This window comes from Scardinius erythrophthalmus, assembly GCF_964197995.2.
Source record: "Scardinius erythrophthalmus genome assembly, chromosome: 24".
Lineage (NCBI taxonomy): Eukaryota > Metazoa > Chordata > Actinopteri > Cypriniformes > Leuciscidae > Scardinius > Scardinius erythrophthalmus.
The window spans coordinates 13,945,667-13,971,515 of NC_138244.1; the positions used below are offsets into that span (position 1 = coordinate 13,945,667).

The following is a 25,849-nucleotide window of genomic DNA, read 5'->3' on the forward strand; positions in this document are numbered from 1 at the left end:
TTATTTACCAAATGTCAACTTCACATTACATGCTTTATCTTAAAAACTGTCGTGCTCTAACTAAAAAAACAAAGACTGGGCAGACAACAGGTTATTCCCCACAAAACAGGATATAGATCATTACAACCAGTTTGAGAAAGCAGGGTATAAAATCAAATCTGATCTCCACTGAGTTTCGTCTCAAAGTCATTAGCACTTGTCTATATGAGTTGTAGCTATCATAAATCAGTATGTACAGATTAAGCGCCAAGACTTCAGATGTCAACATGCATAAATTGATTTCGTACTCAGCAGAAGACCGAAGCCGAAACCGGATTGTGTTATGCTTTTCTTGGAAAGTCATCTGAAATGTCCTCAAGGATTCTTTTTAATTATATATATATATATATATATATGACTAGTGCAATAACATTATTACATAATTTTTTTCCGTAATAAATATATGGCTGGTTATCCAAAAATAATCTTTACAGGGAGAGCCATGCTATTAAAAGGCACAACAATTTGAGTAGAAGCATACATGTACGTTTTCTATTACGGTTACTTGTTTGTACTGTTAGCGAGATCTTCCGACAGCGTCAAAGGACCAATGAATTTCTGTATTCGAATAAGTTGTTTTTTTGTTGTTTGTGGTGTACCGTTTTGTTTGACGTAACACTACTTGAGCTTGTTTTGATCACAAGTCTGACTGATGCATTTTAATAAATTTGCTTCTGGAATGGCAGAAAAATCAGATTTTTATTCTAAATCAAAATCTACAAGCTATAAAACTCTCATGACCATTGACAAAAGCGGAGTCGTCTATAAAATTAGCAGCCACCAGAATGACTTCAAAAACACTGCAACAGACTTTATAAAAAGCTGTAATGCGGAACTAAGTGCATTAATCGCGGGTGTACTGAAAAGACTTTAATATATGATATATAGCTTTAAAAAGTCATTCACGTAACAGCATCTATCAGATGAGGAGCTATAATGGTACTTACAAGGTTGTAGCTAGTATGAATGTAGGGTTTACTGTACACAAGCGATTAAGGATTGCAAGATATTTTTTAAGGTAGAGATGATTGTGTATTGTTCATCTCATTGGATATTTGATGCCATGCAGGTGTCATGTCATATTCAGAAAATAAATAAATTAAGTCCACACCACCAGTCTATAGTGATAATAAAAACAATTCACAAATTAGATGATACAATCTGAAAATGACTTTACTGATTCAAGCACTCAAAAAAAACAAAACTGAAAAGGCGTCTATTTGGACGCCCAGACCAAAAGAAAGAGAGAGAACAAGGATTAAGAAAGAAAGAAGGAGATGGACCAGAGCAGCTGGAGGTAGTCGATTCTGCTTTAACTCCTTTTCGATAGCCATCTGCTCTCAAGCAATAATATGGCTGCCCTCCTTCTGAACTGCGGATCCTGCGCTCGAAAAAATGCGCTTGGCTATTTGACATCTCCGGGTGAATCCAATGCCGTGTTGCTTTCATTCTGTTTTTCATCTAATTCCTCCTGCACAGTCTCCTTGCGGTCTCCGAGAGGAGAAGGAAGTGTTAAAGAGCATGAAGTGTGACTCTCAGAAGTTCTCAGAAGGAGCAACCGTATCTACCCCAATGGGTTCAGCAGTGGTTGATAAGAGGGCATCAGTTCTCAAAGAGCAGTTTCAGGCCTGTATGTGTCCTTCACAGCTAGAAGTTCAGTAAGAGAATCTTTCGGAGGTGGTGCTTGTTTGTTCCTGTGCCGTCTGAAGCAGTGACTGTAAAATTTGATACATCAGTAACAGATTGTGTTAAAGTAGGTTAAGTTAATACTATTTTAAGAACTCATTAAATCATTATTCACCTGCGTTGTTTAAGATGGGGCTGGATTTACACTGCCATGATAATATTTAATCTGTTTCTGTAAAAAAAAAATCAGCACATAAAACCACATATAGTGACATTTCATGTGATTTATATTTAGGCAGTGCCCAATCTGAAGTATAACTTAAGTATCCAAATATTTGAAGGGTCAATGAAAGTTTAAAAAACAGCACACTATGCAGATTTGACTGTTGCAAACATTACTTTTCAGATATCTCCACATCTAATGGGGGTACACTGGCTTCCTCTCCTGAGAAAAGGGCAGGACCTTCTTCTGGACTCCGTTCAGTTTGGGGGGCGTTTCTTCTAGATTTAATCTGCATCACAAACGGACAAAAAACAATCCCAATCAGAACATGAAGTGAAAATGCTGTGATCTTGAAGGCTCAGCAGGACAAGCCACAGCACGTACCTTCCACACCAACAAAAACACCACTGCGATGAACGGGATGGCGAGGAGCGACATGAGACTGCTCTCCACAACTTTCGAAAGGAATGCCCCTAGAGACAAATTAGACTGGTTTTATAATGGTTTAAAAATATGCACTTCTTTAGACAGTGACAGATAGCAAGATAACCTTTGATCCTTACAGAGTACATCTGTCTGTTATTACTAATTGACCTGACCTACATAGCTGGACAGTTTTCTTCAAATAAATGTTAAAGGAATGGATCAACCAAAATCAAATCAAAACTAAAATAAAGAATAAACAATAAAATAGAAATTCTGTCATGATTTACTCAACATCATCTTATTTGTGTCCTCGATAGATAAATGTCATTCCTTGTTTCCTCAATAGATAGTGTCTTCTTTAAACAAATGTTAAAGAAATAGATTACCTCAAATAAAATGAAAAATAAACTCAATTGTTTTGATGGTACACTATGGACTTTTTTTGTTAAAAATGAACTAAATTTAAATAATCTATAGTCTATACATCATTAATCCTTCTACCAAAACGTGTTTTTTACTATGCTAAGCCTATTATAAGTGTTTATACTTTAGGCCTGGCTTCATGCAGAGCCGAACCAAAACAATGTTTTTCCGCAAAATGCATGCAGTTTTGGTTTTTTAACCGCTATAGAGAGCCAAGAGTTGCAAAGTGCACCTTTAAAAAATTATATACAATTTCTGTCATCATTTACTCAACTCCATGTTGTTCCTGGATTCCCCCACAAAACATAAAAACGGCCTTATTCCCTATTCAATTTTATCATTTGGAAAATAGACGTATCTCTTCTTGTGTCCCAGGGAAGACAGAAAGTCATGTAGGTTTGGAACAACATGAGGATAAGTAAATGTTTTTTTTCTTCATTTCTGGATCAACTATCCCTTGGAAGCGTACAATAGTGATGACTGAAGACATTTATGTGATATCTCACCTTTTTCGGGGTCATCAGGCAAACCGTTACGTTTCTCTAGAGAAAGCCAGAAACAGAGAAGCATTAAAAGTCTCAGATAGAAACCGTTCATTGTTAGATGCTTAAAAAGTCGGACACAATCTCCTTTTCTCTCCGCCCCATGAAAGATCTGATCTGTCCGCTTTTAGAAAGAAAGAGCTTGCGCTTGGGAAGATCTGAAGATTGCTCTGTAATCAACATGGTGACAATTGGACTTCGATTCTGTTCTCCCTTTCATGCCGTTCACTAGGGAGCATCTCTTGGTTTTGAAACTCAGCTGAGACTCTGTCATAATAGGGCTGACAAAAACATGTTGCCTTCTCTTGTTTTGTCCAGCGGCTTCGTTTGAAAAGGCATGGAACACACACACACACACATACACCCACGCACACACGCAACATGCACAAAATTGCAACCAAAGCTGCCACAAGAGATATGATTTAAAAGCGGGTGTTAACATCTAAAACCTCAGTTGCAAATGGGCGGTCTTCCACAAACAACATTCTGCAGTTTCTCAATAGCTTCATTAAAAAGTGACACAGACAACACTCATACAAAGGCCTTAAAGACTGGTTATAACATGCGCCTCACCATTTGCACTACGTTGCACTGACGTTGCCGACACCGTTGTAGTTGTCGTTACTGTTGTTTTTGTGGAAGTGGGACATGGCGGGGGCTCGCAATCCTCGGCCTCTCTCGACGAATTGGCAGTGTTGAAAAAGTCCTCCACATATTCAAAATACTTTGCCGTAAGCCACATCTCCTCTACATAATGACACTCGAATTCAAGCATTGAATCCTCCTAAAGGTACAGAAAAACGTTTTACTTCCAAAAAATAAATGAAAAAATTGTTGGTTTTAAAGATAAAATTTTAAATAGAAATAATAAAAAAAAAAGATTCACAAAATGATTCATTGGTTACCAAAATGTTTTAATTTTTGGTTGCATTTTATTTTACAGTACAAGTACTTGTACTGGGTAATATAACTACATGGATTATACACCTAATTAAGGTTAGGTTTAGGGGTTGGTTCAGGGTTAGTACCAAGTTATTGCCCAGTTATTTTAATTACTATAATAAGCACATAGTATGTACATGGGGAACAGAACTGTAAAATAAAGTGCTACCAATTTTTTTTTAGAAACTATTGCTGAAAAGACAAATATATCAAAATAATAAAACATACAAGAAATTTCACCGTGTATACAAAATTGCTGAATGAAAAACAGTTGTTTATTGTTATCACTTGGTTAAGGTAACTTACCAAGCCATGTCCAATGTGATACCGCATCTCTTGCAGTATTTGGACAAAGGTGCCTATATTATCTTTATTGGAGGATATGTTCCCAAACTTCTGCGCCAGGCCTTTTAAGCTCACCTCCAAGTGAAATACATTTAGCTTCACCCAGCACATACCACTCTTGAAGAAAAAATGAAAGACATTAATTCATTATCACCCTGCTAGTTTTTATTGCTGTGAATGATTCAATGAAGATTGAATAACAACAACTCACCACTTCTTTAGGTATATAACGTACTGTAATCTTGTAGTCTTTTGGAATATTCTGTTTCTAATGGGAGAGAAATAAATCATAAAAAGCCAATTCTAAGAGCCAAAGACTACACTGCACATGGTCATTTGATCATCAATAAAGATGCAAATGGAAAATTTACTATTAAGTAACCACAATATAAACAAGGAATTACTGTAATTTGCTTTATAACCTTGGCTTAGGTATATAAATGAAAACCACAAACATATGTCACATATTTACTTTAAAAGATCTACATTTTAATCTCTGGTCATCAACCTTTCAGCAAATGGCACGCCAGTGATTTGGCATTATAAATATTTTGCTAAAGGAAAGTGAATACCATTAAACAACTCACAAGTTCTAACATAGCGATAAACTCAATAATACTTTCAACAGGCCAATGATTTGTGATGTTTCTAAAGAGGCTGTCTGCAGAAAAGCATTTTTTTTTATGTATACGACTCCATTATCATACTTTGAACCAGGGCCGTTTCTAGCCTTTTTGGCACCCTAGGCAAGATTCCTATTGACCCCCCCCTCCCTCCCTCCCTCCCTCCCTCCCTCCACTATCCTTCTAGGGGGGTTCGGGGGCATGCTCCCCCGCAAGAAAATTTTGTACATTTTAAGGTTAAATTAATGCATCAATCTGGTACTTTGAGAGCTAAAATTTAAGAGCTTCAACCCATGAACTGTGCACATTGAACAAAGAAAAACCATTGACTTGTACCTGGACACTAAAGAGGGCTCAAACATCTCATTAGTTATCATGATATAGAGTCTCAGTCTACATTACATTATCACTGGTGTTTATGATTTATATAAGTATTCCTATGACGTAAAATCCATATAGCCAATCATATGTAGGCTACTTTATAAATTAAAATGAATATTTCAAAAGTATAATTTACATTACACTATAGTATCGGAAAATTACAATACTTTTGTCCTCGTAATTTCTTCACTTGCAAGAAATAAACCCTTGAGCTTTTATTTTGGAGAAAAACACCAGATCACCATGCTGATCGCATGAGCAAAGTGCGCACTTTTCTTTAAATCATGCAGCACAAACAGAATGTCTAGGCTACTTAATTAAAGTCTTGTGCTGTTTTATAAAGGCACAAAGCCTTTTGATTTCGATTTTAATTCATTGACAAAATATAACGCTAGAGACCTTTATGTTAGGCTATAAATTTTACATCTCAAGTGTTGGGAAAAGGGAGAAGAGCGATTTCGGCAAAAGGCGGATTCGAACTCAGGTCGAACGCATCCAAAGCTACTTTCAAGCACCTCACGCCTTACGACCTATGCCACTGTAGATATATAGTAGTGGGCGTATTTTTGCTAAAAAAGACAGGCACTTAGTGCAAATATACGCTCCATTATCGGAAATGTAAAGAAAGAAGGATTTTTCTTCCACTCACTTGGGCAAAAATCTTTTGGTGTGGTGGGGGCTCTCAATGGCGCCCCCCAGCTGTTTGCGCCCTAGGCGACCGCCTAGTTTGCCTATGCCTAGAAACGGCCCTGCTTTGAACCATATGTCTGCAGCTTTCATTCCAACACACATGAAATAAATTTCAGCTCTTTTCCCTTGAGCATCGATAAATCAGCCTTTGCTGTTGTCTTTCAAAAAATAAGCTCAAAAAAAAAAGAAAAAAAGGAAAAACACGGCACTCGAGAGATAAGAATGTCCAAACTCTTACCAACAAAGAAATTTTCCTGATGTCATCTGTAATGGGATTTCCTATTTCACTGGAATAGGCAGCAACTGTAATGTACAGCAATAAATGGACACAGGTGCATATCCAAATCTGAAAAAACAAGAATTAAAAGATCAGTCTGAGACTAATAGATCATATCTGAAATCTTTTAATAATACAGATCTGTGTCCTAATTTGTAATCTCATTGTTTAGAGGAGTGTTAGGCAAAACGGAAAATGTTTTCACTGCTATTTTAAGAATATCCGGGTCAGGTTCTCTAGAATAAATGAGCGTTTTTGTCTAGCAAACTCTCCTTCCCTTCCGCCGCTATAAAGCTGGTTGTCCCATGGTGGCTTAGAGCTTAAAGCTTTTGCTCTACTCTTTCCAGACCATGCGATTTGAGCTTGTTGCATAACAAGAGGCAGATTTGCTCTTAACCCTGATTACAAGGGTGATCCCAGACAAACAATGCATGAGCCTTGTCAGGAGAAACGGGCCAGTAAAAGAAAGAGTTTCAGCTTTGCTCTGAGAGGGAGCAGACAGAGGTGAAGAGCAGAATCAGGCTGTTCAGCTGCGAGATGCTATGTAATGTATGTAATTGCACAATTACAAAATTGATGCTCTGCAATTACATATTTTCGAAAATTAGTTTGGTTTTGGGATCACGTGACCTGATCAAATGCATTTCTCAGGAGGCATTTACATTTTAAAAAAGTTCAAAAACAGCTAGAGCACAATGCAGGGGTCTTGTGTAAAGTGGATGAATCAAAAATGACCTTGTTTACTTTCTTAATTCATGTTTCTTGTCTTATTGTGAATGATTCATGCTATTCCAAAGTTAATTTTTACATTAACATGCAATAATTTTCCTCTGTAACAACTTTCCTTTTTAATGACATTACTAAGGCTGTGCAGGCTATTGGATAATGTTAACCAATTTAGCCAAACTAGCATTCTATTAAGCAGTTGTTTTAGCGAAATAACATTTTATTAGTCTTTTATTTAAGCAAGCAGTGTTCTAATATTTTATTTTTTAGCAAACTATCATTCAATTTAGCTGTTGTTTTTAGAAAAGTAGCATTCTGTTTAGCCGTTGTTTTAACAAACTAGCTTCTATTTGTCTTTTCTTTTTCTTTTTTAGCAAACTAGCATTCTATTTAGCCTTTGGTTTATCAAACTAACATTGTATTTAGCCATTGTTTTAGCAAACATTCGATTTGACTTTTTTTGTAGCAACTAGCATTCCATTTAGCCATTGTTTTAACAAACTAGCATTTCAATTTAGCCATTTTATTTTAGCAAACTAGCGATTAGTCTTTTTTATTTTGCAAACTAGCATTCTATTTAGCCTTTGTTTTAGCAAACTAACATCGTATTTAGCCATTTAGACAAAGATTCTATTTTTCTTTTGTTAGCAAACTAGCATTCTATTTAGCTGTTGTTTTAACAAACTAGCATTCTATTTGTCTTATTTATAGCAAAAGAATAGCATTCTATTTAATAGTTGTTTTATCAAACTAACAATCTATTTAGCCATTGTTTTTTAACATTTCATTGTCTTTTTTTTAACAAACTAGCATTCCATTTAGCTCATGTTTAATCAAACTAACATTCTATTTAGCCTTTTTTAAGAAAACTATCATTTTATTTAGTAATAGTTTTAGCAAACTAACATTTCAGTTAGCTGTTGTTTTACGTAAACGTACGTAATGTATACTTTTCATTGTTCAAAATAAAATAAAATAAAATCCACCTCTACACTTTTTCTCATTAGATATCCTGATTCCTTCCTGATTGCAAAAGTATATTAAATATAAGAAAATTTACCTAGTCTACCTCACTAACACTAGATAACAAGTTTAAACTATCTCCAATTCCATGCTACCAGTTTTTTCTTGAAGAGCATCTTTGGAAGGTCTCAGCTGTTGACATGAAAAGTAAATAATTCCTACCTACAGCAATAAGGAAGAACCTTGTTTCATCACTGATTACATCATGGCATCAATGATTCACATTAAACTGATATACATTCATACTGTTAGGCAGGTCATAGGCTTTTTAAGCAAATCTAAAAATGTATAAGATGAAAATGATGCAATAATCGTAAGTTTCTATTCAAAGACAAAAATATATCTCCTTTCCAACTAACTCTCCTTATACCTGGTTAAATAGGGCATGTTTATTTGCATCGAACTATAAATAAGACTAACCATATGTAAATGCTTAGGTCTTGCTTTGAATTATTGGACTGCAAACCAAGTAAACAAAGCTAGTACACAGCATCTGGAATTTAGTACGCACTCGAACAAGCAGTTTATCTGTAGCAAGTCTTTCAGACAGCATCATCGGAGACTGTAAAGGGCTCTTGCGTGTCGTGAACCAGATGAGGAGGATTTGTTGAAATTTGGTGACTGAAGCAACATATGGAAGCCCAGATGTTTTATTGGTTAAATCATCCAATATTTGACTTCCTCCAAGATTTTAAAGAGCCTTCATTGAAAGAACTACGATTTGAGCAAGTACTTTGGACACAACAACAAATCCTCGTCTGTCTCCCATTTAAATGCGAACCATTCAAACTCATTTGTGCTCAAATTCAACACCGACTGTCATAAATCAATATAGTGTAAGCAAAGTGAACTGCTGAGAGGATCAACTGAACAACATGTAAAATATAACAGATAAAAATTATTCCAAGATAAAAAAAATTCATTACAAAGAGCTCAGTGTATGAAAAAAAATATTTTATCCAAAATAGGGTTATTCTATAAGTAGCTTATAGACAAAATAAAAAGTATTAGGCCTATTTCTCACAATGTGACTCTATTTATCCCAGTTGCAAATTCTCATAATTGTAATATTATATCTCACAATGTGACTTTGGATTGTGACTCTATATACTGCAATTGCAACTTTCCCCTTAATTACTTTGTATCCAGCAACGTGACTTTATATCTCACAACTTAATTGCGACTTTGTTTCTTGTAATTGTGACTTTATTTCACAATGTGACTCTTTTGCAACTTTTTTCTTTATAATTGCAAAAGTATACAACATGACTTTATATCTCAATTTAATTTTTGTTTTTCATAATTGTAAAGTGACAATTGAAAGATGCAGTCACATTGTGAAATCGGACACTATATTGCAATTGCATTTTCCACCTTATAATAGATGCGTCATATCCTGCAATGTGACTGCAATGTGACTCACAAGTGCGCATTTCTTTTAAACTCTTGGTCTAAACCAACAGGCTTTTGATAGGATATAGTACAGACCCCTGCATTATAAACAAAGAAATCTTGAAAGTGTTAGCTACAACACATTAAATGAAAGAGGTGACTTTCACTTAGCTGGACAAAGGAGAACAATATCTCATTATGGCTGACCATGAGCTGATATAAACACCAGGGCAGTGACAAAAAAGAGCAACAACTCAACCCTTCCTTTTGAACATCATGGTATAGTAACTCTTTCGGCTAGAGAATAAGATAATCACCAGAGTCATGCTGACCAGACACTTTGATCGCAAGGGTTTATTAACTTTGCAAGCTCCACAGACGTACAAGCTCATTCTGAACAATGTACCATTCACTACATAATCTTATTAGTGAGAACAGAGCCCAGTGTAACACATGGTGCCCAGAAAAATGTCTAGTCACCATCTATCTTCCTTCTTTTCATCTTTTCACAGTCATTACTTATATATCTCATGGTGTACATCAGTCTAACACTTCAAATACAAGCAGAATCCCAATGACTGATATCAGCTAGCTGCGAATTAGCAATGCCACAAATGCTAACAATTCATGCTACAAGGAAAAAGATGAAAGATTCTGAACATACAGTCTCTTAATTTTGATTAAAAAAGTGACCAGATGTGAGTCCGGAAGCCAGCTTTGTAAAACCATGTGATCAACTTACGCAGGCCAGAATAGCAAGAGGACAAACATCAGTGGCCGGAAAACTAGCATAATCGTTTCAGCCTCTGTTGAATAGTCAGCGACCAGTATCCACTCAAAAACTACTCAAATCAAATTTGCTTCAACAAATTGCACTCAGACTGCCTGTGTCCATTCAGGTGCACTTTACAAACCTCTGGCTAACCGAATAAACACTAGCTAAAGATGCTATCACATGTCCCAAAGAATATATGTGCTTTCTCATGTTGCCAAGACAGAAGAATGTCAAATTCTTCCTCACCACCCATGACTCTACACTTCTGTGCTTCGTATTATTATTTTTTCAATGGGGTTAGTCAGTTAAGTCAAAGTCATTGGGTGCTGCTAAACATCTTAAACCAAATGAAACAATTGGAAAAGACATAGCAGATTTACACTAGCTGGGGCAGCATCAATTGCACTGTCCCCTTATGAGTGTTTAAATAGAGTGCAGCAGGCCACAGGAGTCCAATGAAATGTGATCTGCCTATTTGATAGCTAATTTAGAGGGACTCTATGACTGGGTGGGAGCAAAAATAACAATAGCCTGGGCAATAGCCTGTCCTGGAGGGAGGAGGCCTTGTTCAGGAACTAACCAAGAAATGTAGTTATGCTAATGGAACCCACCCAAAGCTTTGAGGAGAACACTGAGAAAATCAGTTCTAAGAGAAAAGAAATGCAACGATATTAACGCGAAATTACTTTTTATTTGAACCATGAAATGACGCTAATTGAGCCATGGCATTGGGGTAAAGCTGCTTGGGGTATACCAATTTCTGCTGTAAAACAACAGACAAATGGAACACATAATACAGAAATAATAAAAAATTATGAGGATCATATCATATGCTCGGAGTTTAATTTTCTTGACATTCAGTTCACAAAGTGTGCCAATGAAAGCAAGAGATTTATTTGCCGGTCCAGTGATTTCATTTCTATCATTGGGTTCAATTCACTTTAAAGAGTCCATTATACAATTAAGCTCTTTCCAAACACGGATGAAGTTTCACCCTTTATTGTAAATGGCCATCCGCTATTGAAAACCTTTTTATTTGGACTAGGCTTAGCCAGTGTCAAAGCCAGGTAAATATAAGGACTAAAAGGATATGGAAACAAAGTAAATAGGTGAACAGCCTTCATGGAATGGCTGCAATGATGTTGGCGATAATGCTCCTTTAAATTTGGGTTCAACACACAACACAAATGGTAATTTATGATACTTCTTCTTCTTATTTCAAACCACATATTTATGTATTAACTTATTAATGTGCCATTTTTTTTTTTTTTGTCTGAACACTGACTTATTGTGTGTTTGGATTAGTGGTTAATTTAGTGCCTAGTGGACTTCCGATTCTTACTTTACACAATATAAAAACCTTCCCTTCATCAGTGATGTTTACAGTCGATTCATCTGATATGACAAAATCAGATTTACGGTCCATAAACTTTCTTAAACGTAGACACAACAACAACACAGTCTCGTTCATCTACAGCCCAAGCAAAATTACTTAACTGCATCACAAAAACATTTCTAGCAAAATCAAGAAAATCTGTTGTTACCAAGATCCTTCCACCATATACCCCAAAATGCCCATCAATAATAACTCTTTATTAAACATTGTCTTCACATGTTATAGTGCTATTGCTGCAGTTAAAAAATAAATAAAATAAAATAAAATAACATTATATACGTTACAGTGATTTTAGGGAGGAAAATGGCTTATTGCTTTAGTAGACACTCTAAAAACTAATTCAGAGGACCTTTAGTCATTACTTAAATATATATATTGTTGTGAAATAAAAAATCAAGTTCTGAGATACTGTTAGACTTTTTACTTGTAATTGTTATTTTATTGAGCTGGGATGACACACAAATTATGCCTATTGATTAAACATACTATCATGACTTGTCAGAGTTTAACATTTTCAGTTGATCAAAAATTAATTTAATTTTAAGTTCTGTTAATGTAAAAAAACAATTTGATGACGTGTAAACGGTCCACAGTTACCGTGTGTGCATGTTTAAGGCCAGACGAGTGTGGCCACAGCTGAAACTCGCTGAAGCGTAATGTGGTGAATGGTAAGTAATTTTATGCTTACACATATTCGCATTCGCTCAGGATTCTGTTGGTGATAGCCTACTGTAACCGAATACCGAAATCTGGAAGTCCTTACTCTGAAATTTGAGCAGTGTTGATAGTAGGCTATACGTTAGTCTGTGTGCCGAGGTAAAGTTGGCTATTAGCTACGCTATTTGTTCAGATACTTTGCTCAAAACAAGTCGGTGTTATGTAGGGCCCTATGAATTCCGTTTTAGTTTTCCGAATTTTGTTTTTATTGTTTACAATTGTGACAGGCGCCCGCGCATTTTACTGAGAGAACGAGCAGAGAAAGAGAGAGCGAGAGAGACCCTCCTCCGGCCGCGCGCGCGCGCTCTCTCACAGTCTTCAAACTGTCTTGTTCTCCCTCCCTTCCTCGCGCATATTAACGTTAATCAAAACTGATATTACCATCAAAATCAATAGAGAATTGACACGATGGTAATAGGTCGGAAGACCGAAGTTTCACGTGAAGCATTCAGAGATTTTTTCCCCTTAGCTACCGCTGGGTGTTAATTGTACTAAAATAACGTTGCCTTATCTTCTCTGAAAAGCGTTCCGCACATTCAGCTGACATAAACCACACTTTAAATAAACAAACGAAACCTATCCAGTGATGAAATGTTTTCTGTGTTCCTGTCCAATGACAGTGTAGTGACCATACATTTCAATTGAATGTTTGATTTGAAGTGATAAGTCGGCTATTGATTTCTAAGAAAATGTATGCTTTACGTTGTATTAGAAAGGACATGGTAATACAGTTCATTTAAATATTTTGAAAGGGAAATATATTAAAAGATGAATGTTACATGTATGTTTAAAAGAGTAATCAACTTCAAATAAAAACAAAAGGGCTCAACTTAACTCTTGCAGAGATCAACTTAATTATTAAGTTCATGTTACTTAGAAATGTGTTTTATTGTGGCCAAAAAAACTGCTTCACCTAACTTAAAACATTATGTTGGATCAACTTAATTACTTGCATTCATGTTGAAAATTATTAAGTTCGTGTTACTTAGAAATGCGTTTTATTGTGGCCAAAAAAAGTAATTATCCGTACTCAAAACATCGCTTTGAATTAATGTAATTCTGCCAGCAGTCTTAACATAAAAATTCTAGTGGAAAACGTTAACATATTTTTTTTTGTTGACCCAATGTTTTATTTTTTAGAGTGTACATGAAGTAGGAGAGAGGCCGCACTATGCATATATATACTTTTATTTGCACAGACGCGTTTGTGCAAATAAAAATAAAAGTATATATATGCATGGTGCGGCATACAGTATATGCATTGAGTGAAGCCTGCTCATATCCTCACTTATTTAGTAGACTACAACAATCATTTCAAATAATTATTCAATAAATGGTTATCTACAACATTTGATTTGAATTAGAAGTATTTAAATTATGGGAAAAGACAACGATATATGATAGCCAATTTATGAGAGAATTGATGGACAACACATCCCATAAAGCACTGCAAATAATGCAGGCCATCTGTGTGTTTTTAAATATATTTTCAGAACACATTACCTAGTATTTATTGCAGTAATGCTGCAACATCCCATATTAACTAACATATGGTAGACTTATTACTTATAACATATTACTAAGACTTTTGCACAGTAACAGGACCTCCCAGGGATTTGCTAACTAAATATGCTTTTTTAAATAAGTTGAAATTACTAAATTAAAAAAAGTACTTATGACTTATACTCAAGCATATGCCATTGCTAAAAGAAATCTTGTTGTTCGTGCTAGCCGTGTCTTGTTATGCAACAAAAAGATTTGTTGTCATTAAAACCAGTTTTAAAGATTATGAATGGAATTATTGCTATGGTATGCTATGCTAAACAACAGAAGTTACGCCAACAATACTGAGTAGCTCATTTCATTTGCAATGAGGTGCTAATATACCGTTTTCCATGTCTAATTTCAGAGGTTAAACACACAAATCACATTTGTACATATAATACAGTCCATACTCAAGAATGTTAACAGTCAAAATACCTGCACATTTAAAACATTTTCTACAATGGAGTCTTCCAGGAAGAAGCACTGGTGTAGTGTGTGCTTCATGTGGACGTGTGAAGAACATACCAGACAGAAATCTGGTATTAGTTACTCAAGAAGAAGGAAATTCAATAATGCAAAATTCACAATCTTCACCTCCTTCAAGATAGCTAGTTTTCGATGCATAGCATACTTCCTCATAGTCACATTGCAAACTGTCACTTACTTTTGCCTTTGGGCTTGGCACATGATCGAAGGTGTTTGCTTTCATGCTAGATGTTGCTTTCATGCTAGATGTTGCACATAATTGTGCACAAGTTTTGGCAAAGGGGCCGATATATGTCAAGGGTGATGGAAAAAAAATGAGTTCAACGATTATTCACATACTAGGTTAGGTTTTTTAAATGCAGCCACAGAATACTGTACACTGAAACGGAGCTGCACACACTTTCCTCATACACCGAATTCTTTCTAATAGAATAACCACAAGATGAAATGTCTCAATCTTGATCAGAAATCAAAACTGTCACGTGTACAATATGAGAGAGCTTCCCTGTGATTATGTTTGCCAATGATTAACTTTATTTTGTGTAATAATTTTACAAGTGATAATGGCAACAAGAAAGCAATGATATTCAAATATAGTGGCACACTCTTAAAAATAAAGTTTCTAAAGGGGGGTTTCGCAGAGATGCCAAAGAACCAACATTTTGGTTTCCCTTAAAGAACCTTAAAGGTTCTTGAAAGAACTTTTTTTTTTGAAAAAGAAGAAGAACCTTTTAATAATCTAAAACTTTTTCCACTATAATGAACATTTTGTGCAATCGAAAGGATCCATGGATGCTAACCGTTCTTCAATTAAAAAAAAAGAACCTTTATTTTTACGAGTGCAAATGAAAACTGCTGAAGTTGAAATGAATTATGTATATGGTAAAACTGCCTTACTCCCAGAAAGAGGTAATGCAAATTCAAAGCATGGCAAAGGCGCAAGGAGAATGACTTCTGTCTGCTATTCATACATCACTATAGATTAAGCCGCCTTGATGTGAGAGTAAAAATATCCTTACAGCATGGCAAATGTTTTTCAGGTGAATGCTCATAATGTACAGTAGGCTAAATAAAAGACAAGCGCAAAGCTTGACATAGTTCACTTCAAAGAAAGGAGGGAAAGCGTTGATGCTGGTAGACATGCATGATGCATTTCGACTAAATATCCCCCACAGTCAATGAAAACCATTTCCACTGGCTTAGTTCCCACTGTACAACATGTCTAAGACAGCGAGTAACGTATCAGGAAAATCTAGTTTTCACCAAATATGTTAATGTATAGCACCTGTGTAGGCCTATGTCTAAAGGTCGTTCCGTTTTATCATAGTTATTTTGCTCTTATCTCTTTATATCTGTCGCTCATTTTGTCATGTTTTAACTGTCATATTATTCAGATAAGCTATTTCATCAAGAGGACACCACATATAGTCGAGGACATAATATAGCCAACTGAACGTCAATAAAAAGCTGATTTCTTTTTTTCAGGGCGAACGTTTGATAAGATCGCACCATTGTAAAACAGTTTATCCCAATGAAATCGAAAACTTAAGCTTATTTCCTGCCTTAAATGTTTCAAACAATTTGAAGGTGATCATTTAATTGCACTTTCGACCAATCGACCAAACTCTGAAAATTCATAGGCTATTGAGTAGAAATGACTAAATAACGTTAGATTGTGGCAATTAAATGCGGACTTAAAATTCGATGCAAGACGAAGACTATCGCTTTAATGTGTTGTAATATAAACATGCAGTTGTGTTCATTTACATTTCCTCCAGTTATCTTCTGCAGACAGCGCAGTTTTGCAAGCGCAACGGAGCGAAAAACAAATGCAAATCACATGTGATTCACGCCAAATTACTCGCGTTAAAGCAAAAGCCGTTCACTTACGTTTGACTTCTTCATATGGAACGAGAGGAGTAACTCCAATGTCAGCGAAACCCTATTTTATCTTACTTCGGCGGGCAGGGAAAGGGTTTTCTTCATCCCAAAGGTACATATCCAAAATCATCATAAAGTAGAATCCAAGTCGGGAGGGAAAGAAAGTCACCTAAATCTGCGTAATGATGGTAAGTATCCAGGTAGACGCTTCATACCGCACGATGGAGAACGGAAGGCTGCGGAAAGAATCAAGAGTTTTTTTTCCCAAGAGCAAAGCCTTTTTATCGTGTGACTTCTGCGCACTCCCGCCCACCCCAGTTTCTCTCGGTCGTCTACTGCCCTGGGTCTCACTCAATCGATTTCACAATCACCATACAAACGTCCAGTTGAGATTTATTTAAACGGAGATGTTTTCCTGCTAATTTTCACAGGATGGGGTCAATTGTTTATGGCTCGTCGTGACAGCAATTAGTTTGTAAGATGTTTTGTAGCTAGTCTCTGGCGCTGGAGTGATTTAGCCCTGAGGCGTAGGCTAATAGAAATGTGTTTTTTGGTATCTTTCTGGAAAACGTTCCATCACGGGAGCGTTTTTACGGCATCATATTATTCCTGTGCTTGCGATATATCAAAACGTCTTAACCTAGACGATGAAGAGCAAAACAAACGGCTAAATTAGATTTTGTAATTGAAAATGTAAGAAATGTTTTCAAAGTTTGAATAAAAAGACCATTCAAAGTTTCGCCAACGGAAAAGCATGGAGTGTAAACTAGCAGCGAAGTGATTTTGTTGGTTTCATACTGCACTATTTGAAGTTTATGTGCAAATCTCATGTGCTCAAATCACACGTGTTTCACTTGTCTGTGTTATAGATGGTCAAATGTGACAGACGTGTGCTAACACTGAGGTAAACAGTGACATCTACAGCAGTAGTACAGTATTCTGGCTAACTTTTTTTTTTTTTTAAACTAACCCTATTCCAAAGTCTTAAAAAAAAAATAAAAAAAATAAAATAAATATATATATATATATATATATATATATATATATATATATATATATATATATATATATATATATATATATATATATATGTTTTTTTAGTTATTTTAAAGAAAGTTATTTGAAGGCTAATATTTCCTGTAATTAGAGGCAAAGCTTACTATATTAGTTGAACTTGATAAATACAAATACATTTAAAATGATTGATTTCTTTTTCTAACATTTAAACTTAGACCACATTATTAGATTACCCTTTGACTTTATGATTGAATACACATAAATGCCAGCTTAATGATTTTTATCATAACCCATAATTATTATAATATACTTCATCACAAAATGAATTCTACCTGCAGTTTAGCAAATACGCTTTGAAATACAAAAAAAACTTGTCACTTTTCTCATGTGAATCTCAGCTCAGGGTTCTAGATAGATAGACAGATGAGGAGGTGACAGCTTATCCACTGACCCATCTTACCCCATCCTGCCCTACCACACAATGAGAGCACCCCGAATGCTTTATTTGAATTGTATTCTCTAAACTTAAAATAATAAAACTTAATAGCTGAACATTCAAGATGACATACATACAGTGGGCAACTTTTAAATATACTGTTAATACACTTTACTAGAATGATATAGCAAGCATAAAACACAGGCTTCGCTTGATATCTGGTGTACAGTCTACTGTAAAGTTTCAATGTGGATTGCAAGTTCAGAATGTAACACCTTCAATTCATAATTCATAAATGATTTGTCAATATAGATATGAAAGTGCCCCATAAATAACTTCACCTAAGGCATTTGTATTATTATTATTATGTCTCACTTGTTTCATGGATTTGTCAGTGGAAGAATCACCTCTTGTATAAGTATAACAATGCACAATTGTATGTCGCTATATATTTAAAAAGTATTTATCATTATTTGTGTTTAGTATTAGTGCAGAAATCTCCACAATATTATATTTACAGTATTATTTGCACATAAGAATAATATTCAATTCAGTTTTTTGAGGACATTTACTGAAAACTACTTTGTTTACAAAAATCTCCATTTCCGTTTTCATTCCAGTGGGATATTCTTCAAAGCTTGTCTGATGATAAATATTTATTTTAGAAAAAAAGTTGTTTCAGTTGAGCAAAACAAAACTGGCACATCTTACCCCACTCTCCTCTACTGCAGGGCAACATTTCTCTGCGTTTATTTGTTCCGTTTCTTACAGAACAGTGTTCAGTGTCGACCTTTAACTAATCTCTTGCACTCTCCAACAAGTGTTGTTTTATGGGTATGTCCGCTCTATGAACTAATGCGCTGTCATTCCTCTGATAATGGTTTCATCTATTATTACAGCTTTTTCCTCTTTCTCCTGCTCTCACCAGGTTGTCACAAGTTTCACTTCTTTTCCCCTTGTGCATCTGTGCATGAGTGATAACTTAATGGTCTTTTATTTTCTGTTGCCTGTTTTTCTTGATATTGATGTGTAACTTAAGATCAGACAGAGGGATAATTTTTCACTTCCATGACAGACACTAATTTAATCAAGCCGCTGTAATCTTCCAATTTCATTTCCCTCAACACTCAAAATGCATCACTTCATCACTTCATCATTTGTCCCTCTAGAGCTCACGCATTACCAAGAAAACACAGGGGCTTTCAGACTCTTCAGAGACTTATTTTAACCCTCCAGGCTTATGATGACTGTCTATTCAAAAATGTATGTTTCCCATCAGCCCTTGCTGAGCCCCTAGAACACGTGAAGGGAATTTTTCAGAGATTAAGAGGACATGTTTGTTGTAGGGTCAGAAACATTGCAGAAAACAGTTACAGTCTGTTTGTTACAGAATACTAGGCCTATATTCTGTAACAAATGTATTATATATATATATATATATATATATATATATATATATATATATATATTCAATTTTTTATATATTTATATATATTTATTTGATATATTTAGAGATAAATATATATATATATATATATATATATATATATATATATATATATATATATTATGATAACAAGAAGTAATTAGGTTTTTTTATTGTTTTTTTTATCATATTCCATTCATTAAAGGGCACCTATTATGCAAAATTCACTTTTACATGGTGTTTGAACATAAATGTGTGTTGGCAGTGTGTGAGCAAAACCACCCTAGAATGATAAAAATCCACCCAGTGTTTTTTTTTTACAATCTCAATAAATCATAAGCACTGTCTCAGAATGAGCTGTTCTCAGATTCGGTGCAATGTGACGTAGAATTGCGCAAGCCCCTCCCACGACTGTTGAGTGACACTTCAGTTTGAGCATAGACCCGCCCTGAGTGAGCTGGACACAAGAGTCCGCCATTGTTCGACGCTTGAGCAACTGTAGACAAGAATGTCTCCTAAGCGATTGAGGTGTGTTGTTGATGGATGTAAGAATGAACATAGCAGTCTTCATTTACTCCTGTTGTTACTCAAGGATGGATCTGTACTGTTTGTGATCAAGCTTACGGTCTTCAGAGCGTCAGGACTAACGTTACTGGACACGGAAGAAATGAAAGTGCGAGCGCGCTCTTTATGACAGCTCTTCGAGTCATTTTACGGATATAAGGTTTACCAGTTTATTTAGCACCCACTGAAAAGGTGTGTATATTTGTTTACTGTTGGTTGCAACAAGTGTTTTGTGTACTTAGCTGTGTATGTTGTTGATAATGAAAGGGAGAGAGAGAGAGAGAGAGAGAGAGAGAGAGAGAGAGTTTATGAATAAGACTTTAATGCGCACTTCTTATACTATGTTTATTCAGCTCTTACAGAGATTCTCTGGAGTAAAACTAACGCTTCATCTTTTGTGTGATGTACAATAAACTTCATTTATATATATATTTTGGTCATCATTCGGACGGGGTTTGCTACAGCAGGCTTGTATTAGTGGATAAAAGCAGATGACAAATAAGTTATAACCATAATTAAACTAAACTATACCTGTTCTATGTCCATACAGCATATATTCTCTGGCTCTGTGGGCATTATTGTCCGACTCCGAGTCGAAATGAACACCACAACTGAGAGTTTCTGTTCTGATATTATCAGATGAGATTGTCCTGACTGAAGCGCGAGCTCGTGAGGCTCCGCCCCCAGTGCCGGCAGCAGCAGTTAATTTGCATTTAAAGGGCACACACTAAAACAGCGTTTTTCTGAGCCCCAAAAAATTACAATTTAAACATGCTGTAAAAAATGATCTGTTGGGTATTTTGAGCTAAAAATTCACATACATACTCTGGGGACATCAGAGACTTATTTTACATCTTGTGAAAAGAGTCATAATAGGTGCCCTTTAAGCTAAGCTAAGCTAGCGCCGACCCTGTCAAACTAAAACAATGCATGCATTGAGACAAAAATGCATTTGCCCACCTATCTAAATGTGGGAAAGAAGGTGAATAAGCCCTATTTCAAAAAACGGTGGAGTGTTCTTTTAAATTCATTTAGTTATTCCTGATAGATAAAGTTTTGTCAGGTTGACTACATTTATTTTTTGCCCTGCCTAAAATCGCCAACACTATCATTTTAGTTAATTTGATTCTAAATATTAATTTAACTCTATTAATTTACTCTGTTATTTCCAATGATAGGAGCTACTAGTGTTCAGTTTAATTAAAAAAAACTGTCACAGAATAATATTGAATATTACTTGTGCAGGTCTGCAAAAGAGGTTTAATGCATATATAGAATATACTGAGGCCCACAGCCCTAAGCTAAACACAGTCGCCACTCTTCTGCATAATGGTAACCATGAAAAACATTTAAAAACATTACAGAAAGTCCTCTAAGTAGAGCTCGACCGATATATCGGCCGGCCGATATTATCGGCCGATATTAGGCATTTTCCAAACTATCGGTATCGGCATTTATATTGGCCGATAAATGAATATTTAAAAAATAAAATAAAAGCGGACGAAACACCCTTCAACCATGTTATGAGTGTTGACGCTGCATAGTTTGTCCACCAGAAGGCACTATACAAGGAAGATCGCTAACATCAATGAGCTTGGAAATCACAACAAACTTATTCTGCCTAAATAAAGTAATGATTACTGTATTTATAACTAGCATATCTGTAGTTCCAGTCTCTGCATTGTAAAATGTAAGTTAGGCACGCGAGGAGTGAACATTTAGACATAGAGAAAAAGTATCAAACATAGCCTGTGCATAAAAGTTAGCTTTTCTTTTACACATGTGTGAAATCCAAGTGTGCGTTGCTGACTTCGTTTAGCCGCATCATTAACGAGTCACATAATGTATTTAGTGCATCACTAAGTAGTAGATTTTAGAAGGCAGGCAGCAAATGATGATTGAAAATGGTTTGTTGTAGCTTGATGGAATAGATGGATAGAATTAAAAGAGTGCAGGTAAAGGGATAAGCAAGTCGACATTGTAATTATAAGGTAGCTTATAACATTGACATTTGGCAGACGACTTACATTGCATTTCAAGGTACACATTTACAATCTTATCAGTTGTTCACACACACACACACACACACACACACACACACACACACACACACACACACACACACACACACACACACACACACACACACACACACACACACACACACTCACACACACACACACACATTATTACATAATTGAATTATTACTGTCAATATTAATAATAATAGTTGACTTTTTTTGATCAAAGGACTTTAAGTTTCATATCTTAAGTTTGTATTTTTATACATTATATTTATCAGAACTTTAATATATTCTGTTCTGTTGTTCTGTTATGGAAATCTGTTGATGTTTTGTTACGCGTTTCTGGATTTTTAAAAAATATATATATATCGGCCGATATATCGGAATATTGGATTTTTAAATCACCAAATATTTGTATCGGTATCGGCCTTAAAAATCCTTTATCGGTCTGGCTCTACCTTTAAGTTTCTAACATTAGTGAATATTAAACTCTAACATTAACTAACAACATCAGAAAAACCGATCTAATGCAGTTCTAATGCAGTCCCTTGCAAAGCATGCTGGGAACTACAGATCCACTGCCCAGTTAGTTGTCAACAAAAATGATTCATGTAGTTTTCACACAAATTAATTAAGTAAACTTCTGTTTTAAATATATTAGGTTGATTGAACACAATTAAATTAAGTTGTGACAAAATATTAAACAATTGTGTTACTTTTGCTTATTTTAATTAATTAAATTTAACAAGAGGCAAAAATTAATTTTTTGAGTGTATGCTCACCAAGGCTGCATTTATTTGATTAAAAATACAAACAAAAACAGTAATATTGTGAAATAATATTCCAATTTTAAATTACTGTTTTCTATTTGAATATATTTTAAAATATAATTTCATTCATGTGACACTGAAGACTGGAGTAATGATGCTGAAAATTCAGCTTTGCATACACAGGAATAAAATACATTTTCAAATATTTTCAAATAGAAAACAGTTATTTTAAATAGTCATAATATTTGTCAAAACATATAATATAATAATAAAAAAAATCATTTATTTTGAAGATATGTATCACAAATATTTAACCAAGTATTTTTGGAGATAAATGCTGCCACTATTTTTGAGACCAAAGCCTCTCTTAAGCTACTGTTCCCAGTAATACATCAGATTGTACTGCTATAAGCAATACCACATGTTGGGGGGCTTGAGCAGGGTGTTCCCAAAGAGGAGGAGAGCGCAGAAAGACAAGTTGGTATGCACAGCATAGCTATCAGAACACAAGTGTAATTGTGAACAAGGTCTAAATGTGCTCCCCGTCAATAAGAGAGATATTTCATTAAAAATGATTTACTGGAGCCCACCCAAATAACTATCCATCTTCAATAGTCTGCTCCCAGGGCATTTGCAATGTCATTTGGTGCACTGTTTCAGCTTAAAATATTGGGTCAAGAACTGAAATTCTTATATATACGAGGCATAACAAACGTCAGAACAACATTCCTTATTCAAGTCAAGAAATACAAGAGAAAAATCCAGACAACGGCAACATTGTCACCTCCTAGAATATTTCCCCTCATCTTTCCTTGAAAAAGAGGTCACACTGATTGAGAAAACCAGCCACTTTCACTCATTTATGAGCAAAGCAGAGAAAAGCAACCTCCCCAACATCACCAAAACAGCCGTTTTTCTTGGTTCGTTCTGGCTTATTGCCTTACCTTAATTTGTTAAACTGTTTATTTTGTTGTTCTCAATTTAAAACACATTGGACAGTGGCGAGGCTGATAAGCCTTGGTTCACATGATCCAAAAAACAAAACAAAAAACATCACAAATGCTGAACTTGATTTGTGTGAAGACTTCCCCATCCAGATAATGCATGGCACCAGCATAAACCACTGATCATAAACTACTTTAATGGCTCTGTCCCAAGAGAAAAAGACTTATAGCTGTCAGATAGCACATTTGGGATGGTTTAGTCACAAGTAAGTAGGCTACTAGAAACTTGCTGGTTGCTGTCAAGGCAATAAAACACACTAGTACAGTTTTTATGCAGCATATTGTCACAATAAACATTTTTGCCATTTTTGAACATAATTGCCATTATGTAGGCTAATTATGTAATTGCCAAATTATTTTTTAAATAATTATGAAATAAAAATGGCAAATTCTTGTTTTTTATAGAATAATATTGCAATATTTATAATAAAAAAACCTTTTATTAACCTTGTAATCTTTAACTAAAGTAACTTTCCTCCCCTCCTTCTTTCAGCGACATCTCTTCTCTTCTCCGATGGCGTGTTTACTAGCGTGACGGCGGGACAAGCTGTCACTCACATGAGATCGACCAATGTCCCCATTGAGTGTGTATGTGAAGTTTTAGCTCAAAATACCCCACAGATATTTTTATATAGCATGTTAAAATTGTCACTTTTTGAGGGTGAGCAAAAATGCACCGTTTTGTGTCTGTTCCTTTAAATGCAAATGAGCTGATGCTCCGGGCACAGGGGGCGGAGATACAACAACTTTTACCACATGCACTGGAAATTTAAAAAACTTTTAGCCTTTTATGTGTAGTGATCTTCTAGTCATTGATTATCATATTCTGTCTTGATAATCTATAAATTGTGTTCAGGGGCGGGGTTTATGTAAATTCTTGACATCACTAACCCTGGAGGAATGTCGTGTAGTCCCTACCAGCTGTTTGTTAGTCTTTAAAAAGCAGTTTCTATAAAATAAAATATCTCCCTTTGCTTTGAACTTTGAGCATTTGTAACTTTGCAGATGATGTTAATGCTCAAACAGCAACATTACACACTAGCTAAAGTTAAAAAAGTGAAATCATAATCAACCACCCCTTTAATTCAAATCATGTGACTCTAGAATTACAGTCATGTCTAAACATTACATCTCAAAAAAAGTGAGGGATTTATTTTCCAACTTAATTATGCTTGACTATCCTGCCAGAACCCAAAGCCACACACTTAAGGATTAACTTATCAAATGTCATTTAATTGAGAAATTCAGAACACACACGTGTTTCCCTCATCAAATGAAGCTGCTAGATGTTGCCAGCTTTAGAACAGAAGCTACAGTTGTTGTAGGTGTGCACTGGATAACAAAACATGACATAAGATTAAGACCGCATAAGAGTTATTAACTTCCTGGTAAGGCAAAAAAAAAAAAAAAATTTTTTAAAGAAAAGCGAAATTTGTTTTTTTGGGACCTTTTTATATTTTCCGCAATTAAGTTTCTTTTCCTTTTTTAAAAAAATTGGACTATTAGTCAAAAAATTAATAATGACATTTTTTTTTTTTTTAAATTGACATCCCTGATAAAATTGCTGCTTCAAAACAGGATCACTTTTAAGAACAAAAGAGCATGTGACGAAAGTGAGTACACCCCTCACATTTCAGCAAACATTTTAGTATATCTTCTCAAGGGACAATACTATAGAAATAAAACTTGGATATATTTTAGAGTAGTCAATGTGCTGCTTGTATAGCAGTATATACACTCACCTAAAGGATTATTAGGAACACCTGTTCAATTTCTCATTAATGCAATTATCTAATCAACCAATCACATGGCAGTTGCTTCAATGCATTTAGGGGTGTGGTCCTGGTCAAGACAATCTCCTGAACTCCAAACTGAATGTTAGAATGGGAAAGAAAGTTGATTTAAGCAATTTTGAGCGTGGCATGGTTGTTGGTGCCAGACGGGCCGGTCTGAGTATTTCACAATCTGCTCAGTTACTGGGATTTTCACGCACAACCATTTCTAGGGTTTACAAAGAATGGTGTGAAAAGGGAAAAACATCCAGTATGCGGAAGTCCTGTGGGCGAAAATGCCTTGTTGATGCTAGAGGTCAGAGGAGAATGGGCCGACTGATTCAAGCTGATAGAAGAG

At 35.3% G+C, this 25,849-nt stretch overlaps 1 protein-coding gene across 1 annotated transcript; it reads right to left on the minus strand.

Moving 5' to 3' along the window:
- Positions 1-629: 629 nt before the first annotated feature.
- Positions 630-16,938, minus strand: kitlga (kit ligand a). Its single transcript, XM_081355653.1, has 10 exons — positions 16,488-16,938; positions 6,499-6,606; positions 4,778-4,834; positions 4,528-4,683; positions 3,853-4,063; positions 3,244-3,279; positions 2,273-2,361; positions 2,065-2,177; positions 1,841-1,897; positions 630-1,754 (listed from the first exon to the last, which is right to left on the minus strand). The coding sequence occupies exons 1-9, from the start codon at positions 16,500-16,502 to the stop codon at positions 1,867-1,869; spliced, it is 816 nt and encodes a 271-aa protein (XP_081211779.1). The 5' UTR covers positions 16,503-16,938; the 3' UTR covers positions 630-1,754; positions 1,841-1,866.
- Between the last annotated feature and the right edge of the window lie 8,911 nt (positions 16,939-25,849).